The following is a 24664-nucleotide window of genomic DNA, read 5'->3' on the forward strand; positions in this document are numbered from 1 at the left end:
CAGCAGTGTGGGACAAACTTAACTTAGGGCAAGGGAACAAATCTTACCCTACGGCAAGTGAACAAATACAGCAGGTGCTGCGTTGGCACCAAATGGGGAGTTAGGACTGAGCAGTGTGACTATTTAAAAAAAATAGCTTTTTCTGAAACTGTGTTAAAATCAGGAACAGTTTCTTGCAGAGCTGTTAATGTAAGCAAGGTAAGGGAAGCCATATGAAGGAACACAGTGCAATAATGCAAAGAAATGGGAAAGAAAATACCTCATATGCGCATGTATGGCGACAATTCCTATACAATGCATGTTGCAGACCAGATATATAGATATGACAGCTAAAACACGCTGAAAACTGAGGTTATTGAACTGGAAAAATAGAAATTGGTTAAACTAGCACCTGATGTCAAGCAGTCAAGCAGTTTCTGACAGGCTTGGGGTGATACCATTCAATAAAATTCACACTTACTAACAGGTTTCCCACAGATCACAACACAATGACAGCTGAGAATGAATAGCTCGCATGCAGAACAGATAATTCAAGGAAGAGAACAAAATGGAAGGCCAAATTACACATATGCACACACAAACATACACAAAATTAAGTAAGAAGAAATTCTAGTAAATGTTTACTCATTTTACTGGTAGGGAACCCTGAGGAGATTACACCCAAGAGCAGTCTCTGAACCTATGACAGTAAACTCAAGTACAAAGATAAAGCACTATTAGCTTTCAGCAGACAGAATACTGATATAGTCATACAGGCTGGATAGCCTTCACCAAAGAGCAGCTGCAAGCATGAGTATACAGTGCTGGGTGTCCAGCCATTAAAACCACTTCATTCCAAACATTAAGTGAAGCCCTATGTTTCAATCTCCGTGTATTTGCAACTATTGAAGCAATCTTCTTTTCCCTCTAATTATATCCCCTGTGAGAAAAAAGTATTCCCTCACTTCGTTTGTATCAAAAGGAATTCTTACCCATTGCTTTTTTCAGGTCTTTCCCAGCATTTTCCTGTTGCCCTGAAAACTCTCAAGAATGAAGGTGGTTGTGGTCAAGCACACAGTGAAATGGCCTTTGTCAGAGTTGATGTGGCAGACATCACAAGAGACAGAAAAATAACTTAAGGACACACTGGCTGGTTTTTATATTAGCTTGGAATATGCAGACACATACCAAGAGACAGAGGTGGTGTAACTGTATCTGCTAAATATAGTGATCCTGATGCAGCTTTGAAAGCCAATTCTGAAGTGTGATAGAGACTGATAACTATAGCTGTTTCCTCTTTACTCACATCCTGCCTGAACACAGACCTATGTGCATCATGTCAACCTTGAGCTTCCCAAGAGACTGTCAACTATTTAAAAATCAGCCAGAAGTACAGGAGAGCTATTTATTTTAATAACATAAAGTAATCCTGCACAGAAATCCTATTGATCTGAGCAGGGCTTAGGAATCAGTTACTACTATTGAAATCACACTTACACTTTGAAGCACTTTAAATTATCACTTGCGAATCTTCTCTCATTTTAGTTTAGTCCATCACATTAATAGTAGTCACATACAAGAGTATGTGCTTCCAGAATGATGTCACCACACTGCCCACCAGCTAATGCAGGAAAAGACTTCCAATTGTCTGGCCCATAATATCTGCATCCAACTCTAACTCAATTCTACAAAACGGTGCCTTTCTGCACTTGCTCTGTCCTCAGCAGCTCAAAGCAATTGCCTTTCATACTATGCCAGCACTGTTGTTAGTTTCACCTGCTATAGGAAGCAAGCATTCTTGACAAGACACTGGAGAGGTGAAATTGACTATTTAAATTAAAATAGAACTATATGCTTCAGGGCTGATGAGCACACAAGGCTTTTCAGCAGCAGCAGCAACAGCAGCAAGTGCTTGGTGATATGGAGGGAGGTGGGAGGAGGACAAGGCCAACTAATCAGTAGACTTCCAGGTTCACAATTGTGGCCTTGGGAAGGAAATGAGATGTCCCTTTGCCCTTTACTACTTATATACATTTCATTTAGTGGGGGGGGGGGGTGGCCTTGAGAAAAAAGATTATCTATTCATAGCAATCCAGGAGCTAGGACTCAACATCTGCCTCCCTCCATGGGAAGAGCTTCAGAGGCTCCATCACACCTGAGGAGATCTCTCTTCTGAAAATTTTTGCTTCATGTTGATAATGTCATTTGGCCTCTTTTTAATCCCCCAAACAAATTTTTTTCTCTCTCTGAGCCTCTTGGGAAACAGGTCTACTAACATGTAGAAAAAATACTGTCAGCCATTAGATACAGCAGGATAAAAATTGAAACAATAATTTGTATTGTTGCGAGATGCCCTGTTGACTGCTGTGGAGGCAGAAGGGGAAGATAAAAAATTCTTAAATATACAGTATATCTTTGGGAAAGGCCGGCATGTGCTCCCTTTTCTTTTACTGAAGTGGAATTTTTCCCATTCCCCCCCCCCGCCTTAAGAGCCTCAAGAACCAGAACTTTTGTTGCAGAATTCAGCATTAGGAAGACAAAAATGCAGTGGTACCGTTTTCAAATTTGTAAAATATGCTTGTTAAAGTAACCAGGGGGACACTTTCCATAGAAGAAGGGGAGATTAAAAAAGGAATTTAGGAATGTGTACAACTCTATGGGGAAAAAATGGTGAGTGGAGGACTCAAAATTGCCTTCCAAAAGAACACTCATGAATGACAAACAGGGCAGGAGGATTGAATTATAAGTCAACAGGAATGACCATCAACCGACTAAAAAAGTCAGTATAAACACATTTAAAATTGCATTTCTGTTTTTTCACAGTGCAGCTGAGATTATTAAGAGTGCCTTAAGTGGAATGAATGAAATCATTCTAAGAACAGAATTCCAAGTATTATTAGGAAACTGAACTCTCACCAATTATGAGGTTTCTTTGCAAGAAATTTCAACCTATCTTAGCATTTGGGTTACTTTTCCCTTGACTTCCACTGACAAATGTTCAAACATAGACCACCATTTCAAATGGAACACTGTATTACAGTACAAATGGGGAATAGAGGGTACAGAAGGGGAGAGCTAGTTCATTTTGTTTCAAATGAAAGAAATGTTAAAATGCAAGAGAGTGAACATGGTAGTATATGTCTGTGAGGATGCAGATAGCCTTGCTCATTCAGATAAGCAGGTGGGCACATGTCTTTCAATAGACTTTTTAAAAATGAAATAAGCGGTACAGGATTATGATACTCATCACCAGCAAGGTCACATTAGTTATCTAACAAGTGTCCATGATAGCTATAAACACATCTTTTGTGGCAGCGCTGTGAACTAGTGTCCATGTTTTCTGGTTTTTATTTGAAGCCCTACAAAAATCTCCAAAACTGGTTTGATCTGAAAATATGGTAGATCAGAAAATTAATGTTTAAATAGCACATAACGAGGGCTCGACAATACAACTTCTAAGACTGAAAAACCATCATCTGCTGATAGATAAGTAGAGAGGATGAAAGCTAAGAAACAACCATGCATATCTACAAAGTTGGATTAACAGACATTCTAGGAACAAGTGAAATAACTTTCTGGTTGCTTCCTCTGTCAATATAAGTCAAAACTTGTCCACAGATAAAGATTATATTCCATCTTGCTGCCTCTGAGTCTTTATCATTTCTGTGTTTCAACTGGTCAGGCTGACATGGTATTACTTTTATGGGAAAGAAGTAATCTCCCTGCCCAGGGTCAAATTCCTTTATCCATCTGGAAGTTTGTTCAGAAACAAATTAGAATAGCAAATATCTAGCATCAGCAAATCTAATATCTGTAAAGTCACTAAGAAAAAGGAACAAAGCATTCCACACATATACCCCCAAGGAACTTCACGGTGTAAAACTCAATCCTGCAAGAATAAAATCTGATTTTTAAGCACTAAAACCATAGTTTGCATTTTGCAACTCAAAACCGAATAATAGATTCAAATCAGTTTGCATTCTTTAAGAGCTCAGAAATTCACCACATATTGCATATTCATCACACTTCATCAGCTATACTTTTTCCTCAACTTGCTGCTCAATCTCAACTCCAAACTTTGGCCAACCTAATTCGATTATTGTGCTATATTACTTCTAACATCTGCAGCCAGCACAATCTACCTGTAAAAACCTGTAAAAATATGGTTGCTATAGTAGTTGGCAACCTTCAGTCTCGAAAGACTATGATATCGCGCTCTGAAAGGTGGTTCTGGCACAGCGTCTAGTGTGGCTGAAAAGGCCGATTCGGGAGTGACAATCCCTTTCACACTGGGAGCAAGTGCAGTCTGTCCCTGGTCTGTCTCCCTAGCTATGGGCCTTCCTTCTTTGCCTCAGACTGTTGGCAAAGTGTCTCTTCAAACTGGGAAAGGCCATGTTGCACAGCCTGCCTCCAAGCGGGCCGCTCAGAGGCCAGGGTTTCCCACTTGTTGAGGTCCACTCCTAAGGCCTTCAGATCCCTCTTGCAGATGTCCTTGTATCGCAGCTGTGGTCTACCTGTAGGGCGCTTTCCTTGCACGAGTTCTCCATAGAGAAGATCCTTTGGGATCCGGCCATCATCCATTCTCACGACATGACCGAGCCAACGCAGGCGTCTCTGTTTCAGTAGTAAATACATGCTAGGGATTCCAGCACGTTCCAGGACTGTGTTGTTTGGAACTTTGTCCTGCCAGGTGATGCCGAGAATACGTCAGAGGCAGCGCATGTGGAAAGCATTCAGTTTCCTCTCCTGTTGTGAGTGAAGAGTCCATGACTCGCTGCAGTACAGAAGTGTACTCAGGACGCAAGCTCTGTAGACCTGGATCTTGGTATGTTCCGTCAGCTTCTTGTTGGACCAGACTCTCTTTGTGAGTCTGGAAAACATGGTAGCTGCTTTACCGATGCGTTTGTTTAGTTCGGTATCGAGAGAAAGAGTGTCAGAGATCATTGAGCCAAGGTACACAAAGTCATGGACAACCTCCAGTTCATGCACAGAGATTGTAATGCAGGGAGGTGAGTCCACATCCTGAACCATGACCTGTGTTTTCTTCAGGCTGATCATCAGTCCAAAATCTTGGCAGGCCTTGCTAAAACGATCCATGAGCTGCTGGAGATCTTTGGCAGAGTGGGTAGTGATAGCTGCATCGTCGGCAAAGAGGAAGTCACGCAGACATTTCAGCTGGACTTTGGACTTTGCTCTCAGTCTGGAGAGGTTGAAGAGCTTTCCATCTGATCTGGTCCAGAGATAGATGCCTTCTGTTGTAGTTCCAAAGGCCTGCTTCAGCAGGACAGCGAAGAAGATCCCAAACAAGGTTTGGTTGCTATATAACTATATATGGTTGCTATATAACTATAATTATATATATGCTATATAACTATGCTATATAATAAGCTAATAACTATGCTAATAACTAGTGCTAACAACTATTACTACCAGCAAAGAGAAGCCTAGACTCACCTATCTTCAGCTCTATCTCTGAAAGCTTGGCTGAGACCTAAATGTGTTATAGTGTTATTAAAAGACTTAAAAGCACAATCCTATGCATGTCTATTCAAAAGCCCCACTGAGTTCAATGGGACTTACTCCCAGGTAAGTATGTATAAGATTACAGCTTAATTTTTTTTTGCCAATAACCGTCTTTATCAACTATGTGAACTGAGAAGGTGACTGGTATGAAGTAGTTCTTAAGGTTTAACTCGGGAACTGATATTAAAAAGAAGGAACACATACATGGCAGTTTATATTGGAATTACATTTTTTAATAGGTCAAGAGCAATTCTTCTTTTGAGTGAGACGCCTATAACTCATATTTAAAACAATGCATATAATCCAAAGTGATTTACTCTTGTTTTATTGAGACTTGCAACTTGCTAATATCAATTTCAGGAGTAAGAGAGATGTCAATTGTAACAGCCCCATCCAATGTCAGTTTGATTTCAAAATTTTATTTTTGACTTATGAAATAAATTTTCTCTCATCCATTTTGTAAAGCAAACGACTGAAACATCACATTTTGCAAATCTGAAACAGATTAAAACAGATTATGCTGAACCTAATTACCAACCAACCAAAATAAAAGGCAAGAATAAAAGGCCAATCTACCCATAAAACTGTTTTCTATAAAACAGGAACAAACAATCTCAACCTTCTTCCCTATTTCCATTTCTTTACTCCGTTATCTGTAACTACTTCCCCAGTTTTACTCCCTCTTAAATGTATCTAACTCAGTGCTTCTCAAACTTTTTAGCACTGGGACCCATTTTTAAAAATGAAAATCTAAATAAAATCCACTTTTAAAAATGAAAATCTATTGTGACCTACTAGATAAAAAGAAGAGAACTTTAAGGGGGAAAATATTTCATGAATTAATAATAAATAATAATAACCAGGGTCCTGCATGCCCAAGACTGCCAGAGACTTTACATATAGTATAGTATAGTATAGTATAGTATAGTATAGTATAGTATAGTATGTGTAGACATCTGCTACTCTCTCTCTAGAAATGGACAGTTCCCCTAAACCAGGGGTGTCAAACATAAGGCCCGGAGGCCAGATATGGCCTGCTGAAGTTTTTTATCTGGCCCTCAAACTCTCAGCTGCTGAGCAGTGCTGAGGTGGCACTGCGGAAAGGACGGCATGAAAGTCTGGCTCTCCCATATCCCATATCTCCTCACCCCAGCACTGTCTGTTCTAGTGGCTGTCTGCTGGTATTCCTTGGTATCTTTTTAGATTGTGAGCCCTTTTGGGACAGGGAGCCATTTAGATATTTGATTTTTCTCTGTAAACCACTTTGTGAACTTTTAGTTGAAAAGTGGTATATAAATACTGTTAATAAATAATAATAATAATAATAATATAATAATAATAATAATATCTTGAAATACAATCAAGATTTGCATACATTCTCAAATCAGGAGGGGTGGAGCCTGAGGTGGCTGAGTAGTCGCGTTTTTCTGAGCTCCTGGAAAACTCTTGGAAAGCACACTATTTCTTCCCAGAGAAGGAGAAGGAGGGGCAAGCTTTCCCCCTCCTGGGAGAAGAGGGGAGGCTTTCTCTGCTTATTTGTTTGTTGATGTGAGAAGAAGCTTTGGAGGAGATCTGCCGAGCTTGTTATGGAAATATGAGTGCATAACTCTAACTTTATAAATCTAAAATTTGTTGGATTACAAATTAACTGTCTTGGAATAAAATTATTGTTGTGGAGTGTTCAGTTTCGTTTTCCTGTGGAGAGCTTGTGGAGTGCCTGTAGAGAGCCGCTAGAGACCTGCATTTTTGTTTTGTTTTGCAAAAGTGGTTGATTGTTTACATTCCTTTGATTATCTCCTGGAAAGGAATGCAGTTGACATAGAAACAAATATAAATAACAGAAATAAGATATAGACAACAGAAATAAGAACATCAGGGACATCTAGTGGACTAAAAAAGACACTACAAGGACAAGAACAGGACTTGACAAGTGAGGTAAGAAGAAAGAAGATACAAGAAGAAAGAAAAAGGATGACAGGAAAAGGAGCGAAAGTTAGGAGCTCTCCTGCCCTAGAGTCCAGCTTGGGAAAACTAACACAAGAGGAACCGAAAGGGAAAGAATGGAAGCAGAAAAAACAAGATAATATAGAGAAATTAGTGGCGATGGGACAGCAACATACAAATTAACATCTGCGGGTTCAAGCTAGTTTGGGTGCGTTAACTACACAACTAAATGATCTTAGTGTGCAACTTAAAGATGTTATATCTGAATCACATAAGAAAAAACAAAGGATTATGGAAAAAGTACTGGAAACGGAAAAGCAACAAGTAAATCGATATTTACAAATCCATATTAGCCTGGAAATCTTAATTCAACAGACAAATGAGTCTAATACTCAACAAAAAGGAGAGGATCAACAAAAGAACAAAGAAATGGAAGACAGGAAATAAATAGAAGACAGGAAATAAATCCAAAACACTGGAGACAGGACAAAACAAACAATTGGAAGAGACAATGTTAATGGAGATAGCTAAAAGACTCAAAAGTCACCAGACCAGAAAGGAGAAGAAATATTTCGACTAATTGATGCAGATCGGATTGATCAAGTGAAGGAAGAAGAAATACTTCAACCAACCGACATAGATTGGAATGATCAAGTGAAGGAGATGACTCATCAAGATGTTGATTTAGCAAGAAGAGTGAGTACATTAAACTGTGATCTGTTAAGAGGAATTCATGTGAAGTTTATTAGAAAAAAAAGATGGAAAGTTAAAGTCTAGAGAAGAGATTTGGCAGACCTGTGGATATTTAGACTGGAGACAAGGGAATAGGTAAAAAGACAGTAATGTGTTAATTTTGTATGTTAGAAATTAAAACTTATTAGATGTCAATGAGAAGCTGTATAAGCTTTATAGGTGATATGTAATATGTATAAAAATTTTAATTAGCTTGATATTAATAGATGTTAGAATTTTAGAGGATAATTATAATGAATTAGAATTAATTTTTGGTGATATTGTTTTGGATGTTTACGTATATGTTTATGTATTTAGTCATGAGGATATATTAATTTTGGATGTTATAGAGAAATGATATATGTAATTATTAGGATATTAAAAGTTGTTAGAATTTAGTATGTTAGATATTGGATTATGATATTAATTGTTGTGAGGATTTTATATGCTAAATATTGGCAAGACACGAAGATCCCAATGAAAGAGGAATTAGTAGAGAAAATAATGAATGTGGCGGAAATTGACAGATTTTTAGAGAGCTTGGATCAACAGTGAAACCGATATAGATTGAGTAATGAAAATTATTTTATGCTTGGTTGAAAATAAAGTTGTGGAAGTATAATACAGCGTATTTAGATGAATGTATTATATATATGATATATTATATATGATATGATATGATAATTGATAAATGATATTAAGAGGCTAGTAGAAGAGGAACTAGATTAGGAAATATGTAATGATTTATTAGTTATAGTGATGTATAATATCTTGCAGCCTCTAATATTGTTTTTATGTATTGGATTATGTGTTATGTTATGCGTGTTTGTTATTTTTGTTTTTGGAAAAATTAAAAAAATTTTAAAAAAAGATTTGCATATGTTCTCTTCTGTCATTTGCAGCTAATGTGTTCCTAAGTGAGAAAAAAGTGCATATTTCTGGTTATAACCTACTTAATGACATCACTTCTTGCCTAATGACATCACCACTGGCCCTCAGCATCTCCGGTCCACATGAATGCTATTCGGTCCGCGGTATGAAACAAGTTTGGCACACCTGACCTAAACTTTACAGTCATTCGAGGGGTACCCTGAAGGCTGAACTGAAGAGCAAGATGTGCAGTTAGGGACTTTCAGGTCAGACAAAAGGCTGAAACTGGGTTCACACATTACCTAAGGCACACCAATTACTAGAGAAAATCAGAAAATGTGACATTTTAATTTGGGTGTATGAAAATGACCTCATACCACAGATTAGCATTCCAGCTAACAATTTTCTTCGACAAACGGGGCATAGGTGCTTGCAAAGTTTGATTTCTTTAATGTTTCAAAAACTTTTCACAACTCTCCAAAAATCGGCTCACAACCCACTGGTAGATCTAGACCCACAGTTTGGGAAACACTAGTCTAGCTCATTTTGAGTTCCTAGTACAGTAGTAGTTAACTGTATAGAAATCTCCTTTCGATAGTACAGAAATGATAACAAGCATATCTTGGAGAACCATAGATGAACATACAAGGAAAAAGGGTAACGGAAAAAGACTTTAAAATATAGTACAGTATACTCTCATATATTGGGCTAGTTGAATTGAACTCATTTTGCCCGAAGTATTAGCCATCTTCTCACATTGGAAATGGTTACAAGAATTTCTGTGGTACAAAAGTCACTTGCAAAAAGTGTGCATTACATATGCATATATTGTATGCAATATGCATTATACAGCACACATAAACCAGGTAACTGCTTTATGTGTTATTTTATTTTGTTTTATTTGGGAAGTGTGAAGCCAGAAGACCTGTTTGCCAAAGCCCTGCCTCTAAGTTACACTGTCAACCCAGGCCAACAATGCAAAGAATAAAACAACATTGCGAAACAACATCCATTTCACAAGGAGCTAAGGATCCAATCCTATCCAATCTTCCAGTGCTGGTGAAGCTGTGCCAATAGGGTGTGTACTGCATCATGTGATGGGGAGGCAGTCACAGCAGCCTCCTCAAGGTACGGGAACATTCATTTTCTTATCTCAGGGTTGCATTGCAGCTGCACTGGTACTGGAAAGTTGGACAGGATTGGGCCCTAAAGCACCTACTGAAAGCAGTGTAAGAAAATAATGTTGTGATATACCAGTAGTTCAAGCACAGTATATCTAGCCCTCTTACTTTTTGACAGAAAATAAGATTTTGTTATAGCTATACCTATATCGATAGCGAAATGGCAGTGTGCACATCAAATCCAGCCCTCGAAGCAATTTTTTTTGTGGTTCCAGCTCATCCTACAAATATGAATGAAGACAGGGCAAACTATTTTTCAAATTGAATAAAAAGATATTCATATTTTATATCTTTTCTGATTTTGAATACATGGTGACTACTATGTAGTTAATGTATATGTGCATACTCATTCATTCAGGATTCCTAGTCTACTTTGCCTCTTTGAATGCAAGAGCTTTCAAGACAGTTCATATGAGTTTAACAACAATACAGAAGGAAAAAAAAACAATACCCAACTCACACTAAGAAACAGCAGCAATAAACAAAAGCATGCGCTGAGGGGAATAAAAAGTCAAGTTAAAGTCAGGTCAAATGTTTGCCCAAAACAAAAAGGTGAACTGAAGACCAACAAAAAAGGGACTAAACAGATCTTCCAGGGCATGGATTTCCATATCCTGGGCATTACCACAGAGTACGTTCTTTCCTGTGTACTTCAGATGGTAATGGGCCATGCAAAAGGGGCCTCTCCTAATGACCTTAGTTAACGGACAGAGTTCTATAGGAGTCAATGTACACTTTGTCAGATACATGAAGTGAAATCCTTAGCAGACAGGTACATACATGGCTTTGCATCACAACTCAAGGTTCTTATCACATTACAAACTGGCTTAACATTGTTATGTGGGTGGTATCACAAATTGTCACTGTGCTTATCTTAAGTTTATTACAGATCAGACTTGTTTTATTTATTAATTTAAATAATTTATACTCTGCCTCTTCACACTGCTTAAGGGCCTGCATGGCAGAAATCCTTTAGCTAATTCACTCAACTGTTTTCAAAAAATGTTTTCTTTTGTAATCATGTGTGTATCACACACACACACACACACCTTTACACCTGCTGAGGATTTCATCTCGTATATCTGATGAAAAGGACCATAGTTCACAAAAGCCAATGCTGAAATAAGTCTTTAAATGGCATAGGAATCTTTCTTGGCTATAATGGGTCCCCTAAGGGCCAACGTACTGAGCAATTTACTCTTCACCAAAGGTATGAAAGGTTGCTGGTATGGGGTTTAGGAATGGACTAGCTGACTACTAGCAGGTCCCTTTCAGCAGCAGCTACTGTCAAGACCAACAGCCCATTCTATCCACGAGCAAAACCAGTTTTGGTCAGTTGCATGTTGTTTTGCCATTTGTGCAGGATGGAAGCATATTCATCCTTCTTCTATGTGGATAGTTCCTATTTCCCACTTTCACCCCTTCCTCGGTGCCTCATTCAACACTCTCATAAAAACATCACACTATGTTTAGAATTTGAGACCTGGAAGATGACCTGAGCCTACTTTGGTCTCCAAAGTAACTTAACCCTTGTAAAATACAGTTTGTGACATGCCAATGAGAAAGGCAGGACACCCAGTGAGCTGAGTATATTTTGCAGACATAGTTCTAAAATTTAATGTGGCTTCTTGAAATCAGTTTACAAGAAACCAAAGTGTATTGGTTAAAACACATCACATGTTCTGAGGGCTTAAAACCTCAGACTGAAAAAGCATCCTCTGATCCCAATTTCTCTTGTGCAAGCAATGCATTACAAACACACTGCTACTAAATCAGAGTCCTTCCAAAAGATTCACAGTCTGGAACAGCCTGAAATGTGGAGCATTAACTTCTGATCCATAGGTGGGGGCTGGGAAATTGAATCCCCCCCCCATGTTTAAAGTTTAGCTTCACTACTGGGTCATAGGGTAGATATTGGGAGACACATCCACTTTTAATAGCATACGATTGCGGCAGACATTTGGTTTCCAAGAGTTAAGGTATTGGGAAACTTGTATGAATAAAGTAGGAAGGAAAAATTCGAGAGCAGGAGACATTCTAAAAAGTGCATATAATATACTTTTCTTTTGCTTTTCATTCCATCCACAAATGAGGAAGCTCACTCTCTTATGAATGTCCAAAATTTAGATCCACTGTCATATAACTGAATCTACAAAAACGCTTTCACTTGATCACATCCATAAGAAAGAAGAAATGGATAACCATGTTATGACTGACCCCAAATCAGAAATCCCCACTTTCCAAACTCTTACTGTACTGGAAAAAGTAACAGTATTTCTAATTCAGACAGCAAAGTCCTTTCTCACGTATTTGTAGCTCTACAAAACATTTGTTTATGCATCAGCACAAAAGAGTGAACTGTTACTTTTGTTAATTTCACTACAGAGAGAAAGAGCCCAATCAACTTACTCTGAAGTATCTGGATTCCTGCTGGACTCAAGCATAAAGAGAACAGACGCAGTCTTCACTAATGCCTGGTACCATATACTGATCCAGCTTCTGTTTTCTTGTTTTAATGTTGCCACCTCATGCTAGATGTTACTCTCCTGACCCCACTTTGGTTTCCTCTTCCTTAGAGCAAACAAGTTCCCAGGAATTTGACATTAATAGGATTACTCCTTCCGTCGACCTATTTCTGGGAATTCTGTTAGACTCCTCACAAGTGGATTAGCTGTCTGCTTAAAGAAGAGCCGGGGCAGATTTGCTCCTCCTGGCAGCAAACTCAGGAGACAGGCACAGGCACTGACTGTGAAAACATGCTGCTTCCGGTCTGCGGTAGAGCTAAGAGGTACTTCCTAACTCAAGAGGGCTTATGAAGACTCCAAGCATCTGAACTCCACCTCCTCAACAACTCATACTTTAATCTTAGAGGCTTTCTATACAGCAAAGAGTATGATTATTGGCAGCTCGGCTACATACCATCCACCCGCTAGCTCCAAAGAGCTTTCACAGTAGCCCTAGTACAAGAGGATCAAGCAAACAGTTCTGCCCACTCACTTACCGCCTGTCTCAATTTACATCTGGCAGCTTTCTCCTGCATAGTGTCAGAGAAAACAAATAGGGAATTGATGTTGAAATCTTCATAAAAGGTCACCCGAAACAGTGACTAAACTGGATTCCAGACAAGAATATTTTGCTGGATGGGCAGGGGAGGGGGGAAGGAAACATATTCCAGAGGGTGTGGAGTAAAAGTTAGACAGGGGGATTTGGGACTGAAAATAATTGCCCATCTGGTTCATCCCCTATGTATAGCAAGTGTATTTTTGCTCCTCGGAAAAGGTATTTAGCTGCCCAAAGATCTCTTGCTATCTTTACAACTCTGCCCATGCTCCCTTGCTGCCCAATACCTTCCCAAAACCCCTAAGTGGGGCTATCTCCTCCAATTCCCAGCAAAAGAGCTGCTTCTTTCACAAAGTCTTTGCCTTAATTCCTGATTGTCTGACAATTGGACTCTTTCTGCTTACTTGTTTGTAGTGAAATTAATAAAAGTGATACTTAGTTCATTCTTCTGTGCTGATGCATAAGCAAATGTTTTGTGAAGTTGAAAGTACATGAGCAAGAACTCTGAGACAAATTTAGAAATGTCGTCACATTTTCCAGCACAGGAAGAGACTAAAGAGTGGGGAATTGAGGTTTGGGGTGTATAATAACATAATACTGTGGTTATCTGTTTCTTCCTCTTGCAAATGGGATTTTCTTCTTACTGGCAACTGAAATGAAACCTAAGTATGCATAACTACTTTTGCTTATGTTTATCCTTTGGTATCCTTACTGCGACCATGCAATAAATAATAATAATCATAATAATGTATACACCACTGAACTGAGGGGCTTTCAAACTGAAATTCAACAGAAGGGGGTCCAGTAGAAGGAAGGGAGGAAGACGGAAGCAAGGGTAAACAGAGAAAGAATACATATTTAGCTCAACTGCATACTCTTAGACTTAGTTTCTGCAGGGGTGAGGACTAAGGAACTGTGCCAATGGATTCGTGGAAATGGTGGGCTTTTAGGAGAGATATGAAGAAAAAGAGAGGCGGCATCACAAAGGTGTTCTGGGAGGAAGTTTCAGACACTGATTCAGCAAAAGTAACTAGCAGGGGGGACACAAAACCTTCAAATGGCTGAGGGTTGCAAAGCTGGATCAATGAAGGTTACCCGCAAAGACAAATCACAATGTGAAAGCACAGAAATATGGGGGTTATGCCATAGAAGGCTTTAAAGGCAAACAGGTTGTGCAGGGTCTAGGAATGAACAAGAAGCCAAAGTGTAAGGATGGAAATGGTCATACACACAGATTTTGCTGTGTAAATTTAGACTGTGAACTCATTTGGGCAGAGTTTAATCTTTTTTATCATGCACAATGAAGATAACAGTAAGGGTAATATGTAACCAGGACGCCTTTAAAAGGGGATTGGACAAGTTTCTGGAGGAAAAATCCATTACGGGGTACAAGCCATGATGTGTATGCGCAACCTCCTGATTTTAGAAATGGGTTATGTCAGAATGCCAGATGCAAGGGAGGGCACCAGGATGAGGTCTCTTGTTATCTGGTGTGCTCCCTGGGGCATTTGGTGGGCCGCTGTGAGATACAGGAAGCTGGACTAGATGGGCCTATGGCCTGATCCAGTGGGGCTGTTCTTATGTTCTTAAAAAAAAATTTGTAATTTTGTCATACAATTTCAAAATTTAATAAACTCTAGAAGAAACTCTTCCTAAATGTCAACCTACATCTCTACTTTTGTCATTCAATGTTGTGAATTAAATATGAGGTGAATTAAGTAATCACATAAGTAATAATGAACATTCTTTTACAGCAGTGGTACTCAAACATTTCTGGCCAGTGGCTCCCCTGACCCCCGTGGCTGTTGGCCATGACTCCCCATCATGTTCCTGAGGGCTGGAAGTGACATCATTAAACAGGAAGTGGCCAGAAATATTAACTATATTAAATATATTAAATATGATATTATAATATATTTATTATAATATAATATTAAATATATATTAAAATTAATTATATTAATCATATCATTAATTAAATGCAGAACTTAAAAATATATTATTAATACACAGCAATATACATGCTTTACAAATGATCAGCTGCTGATCACTGTTGGAGACAGGATGCTGGAGTAGGTAGATTTTGTCTGGTCCAGGAAGACTCACTTTTTTTAAACTTTGTAAGCATACCAATAGAATTGTTTTATCAAATGAACTTTGTGAACAACCAGTCTGGCCAACATTACACACACACTCCTGTGGACCCCAATCCAACTAGTCATTTCTCCCATTCTCCTTGGATAGGATTGAACCCTTTATTAATTTAATGAAATTAAATTTTTCCAGCAGCTGGTGGGGAAAACAAAAACAGACCATGAAAATACATCAGAGCTAATAAGGGTTTGGTTAGGAAGCTGATTTGTCTCCTATATAGGAGATGCACAGCTCAAGCCTATGCATGTCTACTCAGAAGTAAGTCCCATTAGAGTCAATGGGGCTTACTCCCAGGAAAGTGTGGATAGGATTGGGCTGGCAATCACTGCATCAATGGCTGATAAGTATTCCCTTCAAATAGAAAGATTCATCACTTTAAAAATACAGCCTTTCCTCTTCAGTCAAACAACAAAATTAATAAATCACTTTAAAAACAGTACCCTTTTTCTGCTCCTGGCCAAGTAAAGTGTGTGCTTGTCTCTCCCCTCCCCCTTTGCCAACTGCATGGAAACAACTTTAAGACCCCCTGGTGACTGGTAAAATAGGAAGCGTTTTATTTGGGGAGGGGGAGGAAAGTGGGAAGGTTTGGAGATTGAAAGGGGGGAGTGGAAGAAGGAAAAGAGAGTTTTCACTTTGATGAGAAGTGATCCCAGGTTGGGAACTAGGAACCAACCAGACAAGGATCAGCGAGGGTTAAGGACTGCAAGCTGATCAAGCTTTGGAAACAACATGCAGTGAACACAGAAGGCAGTAGCCTTAGAGTGGAGGGAGACGAGGGCGGGGCGGCAGCAGCAACTCTGGAAGTCCCTCTCTGAGCAACTCCTGTTTCTTCTGATTTAAAAAAAAGCGCAGACGATGGGCAGAAGACGGGCTCATATTCTGCTCAGTGGTGTGACTGTATCGCTGCGAGAGGACATCCCGCGCCTCCACTTTGAGTTCCTGGAGCCACCCTAAAGAGCCGCGCCTCACAGTTTGAATAACACTGTTTTACAGTATGGTTATAGAATCATAGAGTTGGACAGAGCCTATTAGGTCATCTAGTTCAACCCCCTGCCTTAGGGGTAATGGGCATTCTCATAAAGTAAATTCAGTAAGCTCTGGATCAGTTAGTCAGTAAGCTAACTGGTAAGAGGCACTTTTTCAAGTGGATGCTGCTCTTTTATTAGCAGGGGGAGAGTAACTGGCCCACCTCCCCCCAGCAGTGTCTTTTCTAGTGGCTGTCTGCTGGTGTTGCATCTTTTTAGATTGTGAGCCCTTTTGGGACAGGGAACCATGAGTTATTTGATTTTTTTTGTAAAACGCTTTGGGAACTTTTTGTTGAAAAGCAGTATATAAATACTGTTAATAATAATAATAATAATAATAATAATAGCAACCTATTCCTTCATCAATCCAAGAATATAATTAAGATTGCCTCTTTATCCCAACAACCCTGAAATGTCCTCACAAGCAACATTAACAACATCTCACCAAGGAATCAGATAGGTCCACTGAGACAGCATACAATTCCCAACACCTATAAGACACTAGGATATGTCTCTTGCCAATCAATGCTCCCAGTATTTAGGCCATACTGTCTAACTTCCTGCACCATCAGTGCCCTGTTTTCATGGCAAGACTGAGTTCTATGCACCATACCATGTAGGGGCAGCAAAAGCATGCCAGAGCATTTAGTCAAGCAGATACTCAAGATCTTTGGTGGCAAAGAAGCTAACAGCACAAAATGTAAGCCGTATCAGTATCTACAAAGCATCATTCTAGGTAGCTCTCCACCACCTCCATACAGACCATGCCAATTTCTTATGGACAGCCAAATAACAGGCATTCAAGGGACTGGGTGACAGGCTCTTTTCGTAGGGTGGAATTTATCAAACTTGAGTCAGTAAAGCAACACTCAGAAGCTAGAGAGTAATCTTCCTCTCATTGCCTGGTTGGGTGCATTATGCACCTGTGTTTAGTCCCTCTGTCCACTCTTCTAGATGGATGAGATTTTCAGACGATTAATCTTTGAAACCAGTAGTCATAAGAACATAAGAACATAAGAACAGTCCCACTGGATCAGGCCATAGGCCCATCTAGTCCAGCTTCCTGTATCTCACGGCGGCCCACCAAATGCCCCAGGGAGCACACCAGATAAAAAGAGACCTCATCCTGGTGCAGAAGCTCAGAACACTCAGAAGCTAGAGAGTAATCTTCCTCTCATTGCCTGGTTGGGTGCATTATGCACCTGTGTTTAGTCCCTCTGTCCACTCTTCTAGATGGATGAGATTTTCAGACGATTAATCTTTGAAACCAGTAGTCATAAGAACATAAGAACATAAGAACAGTCCCACTGGATCAGGCCATAGGCCCATCTAGTCCAGCTTCCTGTATCTCACGGCGGCCCACCAAATGCCCCAGGGAGCACACCAGATAAAAAGAGACCTCATCCTGGTGCCCTCCCTTGCATCTGGCATTCTGACATAACCCATTTCTAAAATCAGGAGGTTGCGCATACACATCATGGCTTGTACCCCATAATGGATAGTCTGATCCTCGATCAGTACTGTACCGATGCTGTACTGATGTAATGATTACCTACCTGGCAGTAATGAGATGAGCCCAATGAGAGTTGCTTAACCAATTCCAAAATTAACACTAGAAAGGACTTTAAAATCATCATCTAGTTCAGTTTTTGCACTGAGGCAGGATCATTTATACCAAAATATTCATAAAAGATAAGTGAACACAATCCAAATTATAGCATGCCATGAGCAGAAAGCATGGATGGACCTCAACTTTTTTTTTCAAAAAAAAAAATAAAAAATGAGTACACTTTGCTGACAGAGAAAACTTACAGCATCATGTAAAGTTAAAAAGTCCTCTCTGGATTCCACCGTACTGAATAATTTCTGGTCAGTCTCTACCCCTTGTTTTTGGATAAGATAATTGAATGTTTGGTAGTATCTCAGCTCCAGAGGGTACTGGATGAAAAAAGCTTTGGTCACCCTGATGGATGACTTAAGCTCATGACTAGACAAGGGGAATGTGTCCCTGTTGGTCTTGCTGGATTTCTCAGCAGCTTTTGACACCACTGACCATGGTGTCCTTCTGGATCAATGGCTTAGAGGCACCGTTTTGTGGTGGTTTAGCTTCTTCTGGGCTGACAGATCTAAGAACATGTTGCTGAGGGATGCTAGTTATGATACCTGACCACGTCCATCTTGCTCCCCACACTATTTCACATTTACGTGAAACAATTGGAAGAGACAATCCAGGGATTTGGAACTGGGTGTCACTAGCATCTGGATGACACCTAGTTTTCCATCTGATATTAGGGAGGCTACTGAGGTCTTGGAGCTCTGCTTGGAGGCAACTGTGATCTGGATAAGGGCAAACAAGTTAAAATTAAACCTGGACAAAGCAGAGGTTCCCCTGGTCCAGAAATTCATGATGCAGACTATCAACCTGTTCTGAATGAGGTTGCGCTCCTCTGCAGTATCACAGCTTTGGGGATTCTCCTAGATTTGCAGCTGCTCCTGGATTGCCAGTTGGCAGCTGCCCAGCTTGCTGAGCCAGCTGAGGCTGTACCTGAGCTAAGCAGACCTGACCACAATGATCCATGCCTTGGTGACATCAAGAATAGATTACTGTAACATACTTTATGCATGGCTGCCTTGAAGACTGTTCTGAAACTGCAATATAATTACAGGGGATACCCATATCTGCAGGTTCCATATCTGCAGATTCACTTATCTGTGGATTGGATCCAGGCCTCCCCCCAGCATGTGCACCTGCCTGGAGGCGAGAGGAGCTCTGTGTCTGCCCATATCTGCGGTTTCAGTTATCCATGGAGGGCTCCAGAAAGGAACCCCCATGGATAAGGGGACAAACTTGTATTATGAATATTTACATACCACTTTTCAACCAAAACATTCACAAAGCAGAGAAAATCAGATCATCAAATCAGTGTAGTAAGTGGCAGCCCCAGTGGTTGTCAGGTCACTACCATGGAGGCTACACTAGCTGCCAGTTTGTTTCCAAGCACATTTAAAGGTGCTGGTTTTGACCAGTAAAGTCAATTGTAGCTCAGGACAACCTTCTTTCATAAATTCCAGCCCTACAGTCATCAGAGGACACTCATCTATATGTGTCATCTTGAAAGAGATCAAAAGGGAACATGCCAAGAGGCAGGGCCTTCTCTATAGTGAAACTATAGAATTCCCCCCCTTTTGATGCGAGATCAGTTTACTCCTTAAAAACCTTTGCAGCAAGGCTTGAAGACATGTCTCTTTTATTGGTTTTTAATAGATTTTATATGTTGTTTAATGGATTTTATATGCTATTATGGCTAGTTTTAAATGAGTATACTTTTAGGTTGTGCTGCTGATTTTTAATTTCTGCTTTGATTGTTTTATGTATTGGGAACTTTTACATCTTGTTTACGCTGTTACTGCTTTTTAAATCTTTCATTCTCTTATAACTTTTAAGACTTTTGACAGCAGACTATGTGCATTGCTGATTTTATTTGGTATTTATTGTATGTTTTGTGATTTTTATCTGTTTAATGCCAGAATTTATTCTATTTTTGTAAGCTGCCTTGGGTAGAAAAGGCAGCTAAGGAGAGGGGAAAATTGGGGTATAAACCTGAATGAATGAATGAATGAATGAATGAATGAATGAATGCAGTCCTATGGATGTGACATCTCAAAAGTAAACCAACAGGACTCACGAATGCATTCCTTAAATCAAGCACAATTCTTCACTCAATGTGCCTTAAAGAATGCAGTTCCAAGATTCTCTAAGAGGAAGAAAAGAAGAAACGGCATTCACAAAGAGAAAACTATAGGTTATATAGAAACTAGAAAGGAACTCCAGTGATGTGGCCAATGAAAGAGTAACAAAAATAACCCAGCTTTTTTGTTTGCTAGGCCGTTTTCATAATATACACTTGCAAAATGTTCTTTAACAGACTGCAGGCTTAAAAATTGCTTTTATACATAAGCTGACATTCTCCCATATTTTTAAGAATGGTTATGCTACTCTGAAAGGTTGGAATTTTATTATGGATTGCAGTGATATTACATAGTACTATGCGCTTTGGCTTACTAGATCTGTGATGTGTATCTTCCCTTATCATTGCTATAAAGGTAGAAAGTTTGATACATCAGCAATAATGCCCATTATTCTTTGAACCATAGCTCGTGAGAAGTGATTCCCATCCATTATGAGAAAATGGTAATACAGGTGGGGCCTCTGTATCAGCAGCCCCCCTCTGTTCTCGGACCCCTCCAAGGATACAGAAAACTTCGAATAATGAAATCCGCTGTTTCAGGTCCCTTTAAGCCCTCTGGATGCAACCACAGCTTCACTTTAGTCACCTCCAGAGGGCTTTCTGAAGATCACAGAGGCCACCCACATCCGCCACGGGTTTTAGAATGGCTAAAAAAGCCAAAAAAATGCAACTGAAGTGACTTTTTTGCCCTTATAAGGCATTCTGAGGCCTAGGGAAGCCTCAGGAGGGCAACTCCAGTAGCCTCTGGCTCAACGTGGGTCTGGGTGACCTGAGTTGAGCCAGATCTATGAATGAAGAATCTGCAGGTACAGAGGCCCCACCTGAAATACACACTACTGCCATGGTCTTCTATAGTGAGGGTGAAAAATAGGCTTCAGATACTCTATCCTTAAGTAACCTTACAATGTTATTTTGGCATTGCTCCACTCCATCTACGAACCACCAGAATTTTGCATGCTATAAAATCACTCCTATTTCTCAACTCACTTTTGGGGCGGGGGGGGGGAATATATTGTTCCATATTTCAAAGGTTCAGAGTAGGTTACATTAAGAAAAGGTAAGAAATTTAAATACAATAGAGGTAAGAACTGAAGTCATTAAAATAACCGCTTATAAGTTAGCTAAATACAATAAATACAACTATGATCACATTTAACAGGTATGTCAAACTTCAGCTGCTCTTATATTGCTTACATTTGGCTATACTTGGACAACAAGGCCAAATAGGATTGCTCTATCAATTTATTTCTTGCATACGACAAAGCACTTCACCCAGTAGAAGTAACTGCAAAAGGAGGAAGATTCTGCTGTTCCACAGAAGTGAACATTACCAATCTCAGCACTTCATGGCTGAAAGTCAGGGTAAACTTTTTAATTTCACATAAAATAATAAATGACATGTGCATGAAGTGTTAATTACATTCTTTGAAACCTGTAACAATCTGCCTTATGTGTGCTGCCATGAAATTGCAGCAATTACAAAACAGCATTATACTTTTGATACATGAAACAGGGGAAGGAAGTAGCTCATAGGAGAGGAACAGTGTATGTCTGTGCTTAACCTTGCCTTTCCCACTATGTTTTTCTGCAACTTCTTTTTCTAGCTACTTTTCCTTCCACACTGACTTCAAAACCAAGATTCTTGGTGCAGTGGAGGAAAAAATAAAACCTAGAGAAAGGAAAAGCAACTGTCAGAAATTCACTTGCACTTTTTAAACAATGGAAGAACTACATAAAGGTAGTCCTGCTGAAAGAGACCACAGCTCTATCAAGACCGGTATCCTGTTTGCCACAGCAGCTGCCCTGGCTTCCTGGAATGGAAGATTAAGGGCCAGATCCTATCCAACCTTCCAGCACAGATGCAGCCACAATGCAACCCTATACTAAGGGAACAAACATTTCCTTACCTAGAAGAGGCCTCTGTGACTATCCCATGACCCAAAGGATGCAGTGCACACCCTGTGTCATAGCTGTGTCAGAGCTGGAAAGTTGGAGAGGACTGGGTCCTTAGTTTCATTGTGAACAGGACTAAGAAACTTTCATCCCACACTATCTACATATACACATGAGGAAAAATATTCAAATATATTGAAATGTGATGCAAGAAATCCTACCGTGAAGCTGTTATTGACATTTTTGGTGCTGGATTCCGCCACACTGGCATCTGTCAGGTCCACTTCATCAAAAATGATCGACTGGAAAAAATTTTAAAATGAGGATAAATTAATTATAAATAAAAAGCAAAGCAAATACAGGTGTGTCCTACCCTATAGCCAGATCCAGTTATCTGCCATTCTCCACACACACACACACCCCGCACCCACTATCTTCTTTACAGTTGCACTAAGCAAGAATGTTTCTTTTTACCAAATGCTGTAAGCATGCAAGCTTATAGGAAGATAAGCAGGTAGGCAGCCTGAATGCTAGAGAAGACTAAGCAAGTGTTAACAGGAAGTAGGAAGCTTCCTGCAACAAAATGTTGTAGTATATCCTCAGTCTCTGAGAGGAGTGTTTCTTTTCAGGTCTCCAGCCAACTTGGAACAGGATCTTTATAATGCTCCCCAGGAATCACCCAGGGGTGGGGAGATATCAAGATGGAAGAAGGGAAAAGGGATGCATTTTTCTTTACTTCTCTGAAGCCTTGTTCTGCTATGCTATGTAAATGCAAAATAGCTAAACGACTAGGCTTGGAGCTGACTGGCTGCTAGCCCCAAAACCTAGGCACTTTATGGTTATACAGTTGGGGAGGAATGTTCTGGAGAGTGGTGGGAAAGGAAAAAGGATGTCCTTTTCCACTCCATTCTCCTAAAATAGCCCTGTATAGTGCAGGTGGTACAGGGCTCTCTCTCTCTCTCTCTTCTCTTTTTGAAAACTTCATGACATACATCTTCCTATTCCAAAGATACCAGCTGTCCAGAGTTTAAGTCAGTCAATTCTTACTCTTCCCTTGCCATCCAACTTCTTTTGTCCCCACTTACAATGAGTAGTGTAACATTTTGTGGCTTAACTGCTGTCAACTACAGATTTAATTGATCACACAATGCTGCCTATTATCTCCTCCCTCCCCTCCAGAAATTACAACCTATAGATAATAATTGAGATATCCAAGATTTTAACACAGCTGTGATTGTGTGGCAGTAGTGTTTGCCCCCAGCCCCCCAAAAAAGTAGAAAAAAAGATATGAGTTTCCTCTCTCCAGACAATGACATAAGATACAGTATTTTAAGATACAGTATTATCTCTACAGCTGCTCAACATTCCATAAGGTCCTGGAAATTCATACCAATTGTAAAAGTTCACAGGGTGGAAGTTCACAGGGCCATTTTGGAATTTTTACATTTTCATTTGCAAACATATATAATTCTGCATACCTATGGTATCTACTGAGTATGCTACTACCTTTATTTTTGATGGTTCTATTTTGCTTTCAAAGTGACAGCACTCAACCATAAGAGTTCCCTGTAAGTCCATCTGATTACAGTGTACAAGTAAGGATGAACTCATCCTGAACAGCAATTCTGCAGGCTCCAGTCTTCCTCATTAGTTAGCAACCTCCTGCATTGGTCAGATAACCCAGGTGACTCCTGTTCCATAATTCCCTCTCACAAGTTTGGTTAGCAACATACCTTTGCAGTTTTTGCATAGTACAGAGTTCGTCCTCGCAATTTGAAGTATCGTCTCTTCCAGCGCTGAAATGAACTGGTCTGTTTCATCAGCATGCCCTCTTTTATAATAGTCTGGAAGCAAATATATATATAAAACCTGAAACAATTCTTTACATGGCATGTTTTCCCTTTCCTTTCCCTCCTCCCCACCACAAACAAACAAAATACTGAATTTGATAGCAAAATGCTTTGCTGTTTGACTGCCCTCTGCTGGAAATACCCACAACATTCATAAAACTGAGCTGGTGATCCTATCTACATCCTGGAGCAATAAACAATGGTCAAATACACAGGGCAGAGATTCCATTCCTCTGTGTGGGAGATGTTTATCGTAGTGTGAGAAGGATACAATTCTTCAAACTAGTCAAGGTGATCTTATCAAACTTTGATGATACAGAAAGCATAGAAGTTGCAAGAACTGAGGTCAGGGCCCCTCTCCTGTTTAATCAGGACTGTGAGCTTAGTTGTGTTTGACTCAAGCACACAGCAGGCTACCTCATGTAAAGCTATCAGCTTCTAAGTACCACAGGAAATGATCTGCATATTTAAGGGAACGAGGAAGGCAGCAATAAAAAGGCAAGAATAATCTTTCCAGCTTTTATATTTGGTGTGTGTGTTTTTTTTCCAGATATTCTAGTTACTGACTCATTGCTGGCTGGCTGGCTGCCATTTCCCAAGGCTGAAGTGCCAAGTCTGTCTACACACAAGGTTCTGGACTTTTGTCTTTTGCTGCTCCATGACTAGGCGGGTGCACACACAGACACACCCACGCACTCTTCACA

At 39.8% G+C, this 24664-nt stretch overlaps 1 protein-coding gene across 3 annotated transcripts in view; it reads right to left on the reverse strand.

The window, feature by feature from the left end:
• DGKD (diacylglycerol kinase delta) overlaps positions 1–24664 on the reverse strand; it is a 90868-nt gene that overhangs the window by 46413 nt on the left and 19791 nt on the right. For 2 of the 3 annotated variants that reach the window (XM_066619920.1, XM_066619921.1), the window contains exons 2-3: positions 23844–23954; positions 22332–22412 (exon numbers count right to left, since the gene is read on the reverse strand). In XM_066619920.1, coding sequence (XP_066476017.1) covers positions 22332–22412; positions 23844–23954 — 192 coding nt within the window. Of the gene's footprint in view, positions 1–12638; positions 12681–22331; positions 22413–23843; positions 23955–24664 lie in introns of those variants that run through there. The other variant, XM_066619922.1, reaches the window with a different exon arrangement.

The sequence above is a fragment of the Tiliqua scincoides genome, chromosome 3, assembly GCF_035046505.1.
Source record: "Tiliqua scincoides isolate rTilSci1 chromosome 3, rTilSci1.hap2, whole genome shotgun sequence".
Taxonomy (NCBI): domain Eukaryota; kingdom Metazoa; phylum Chordata; class Lepidosauria; order Squamata; family Scincidae; genus Tiliqua; species Tiliqua scincoides.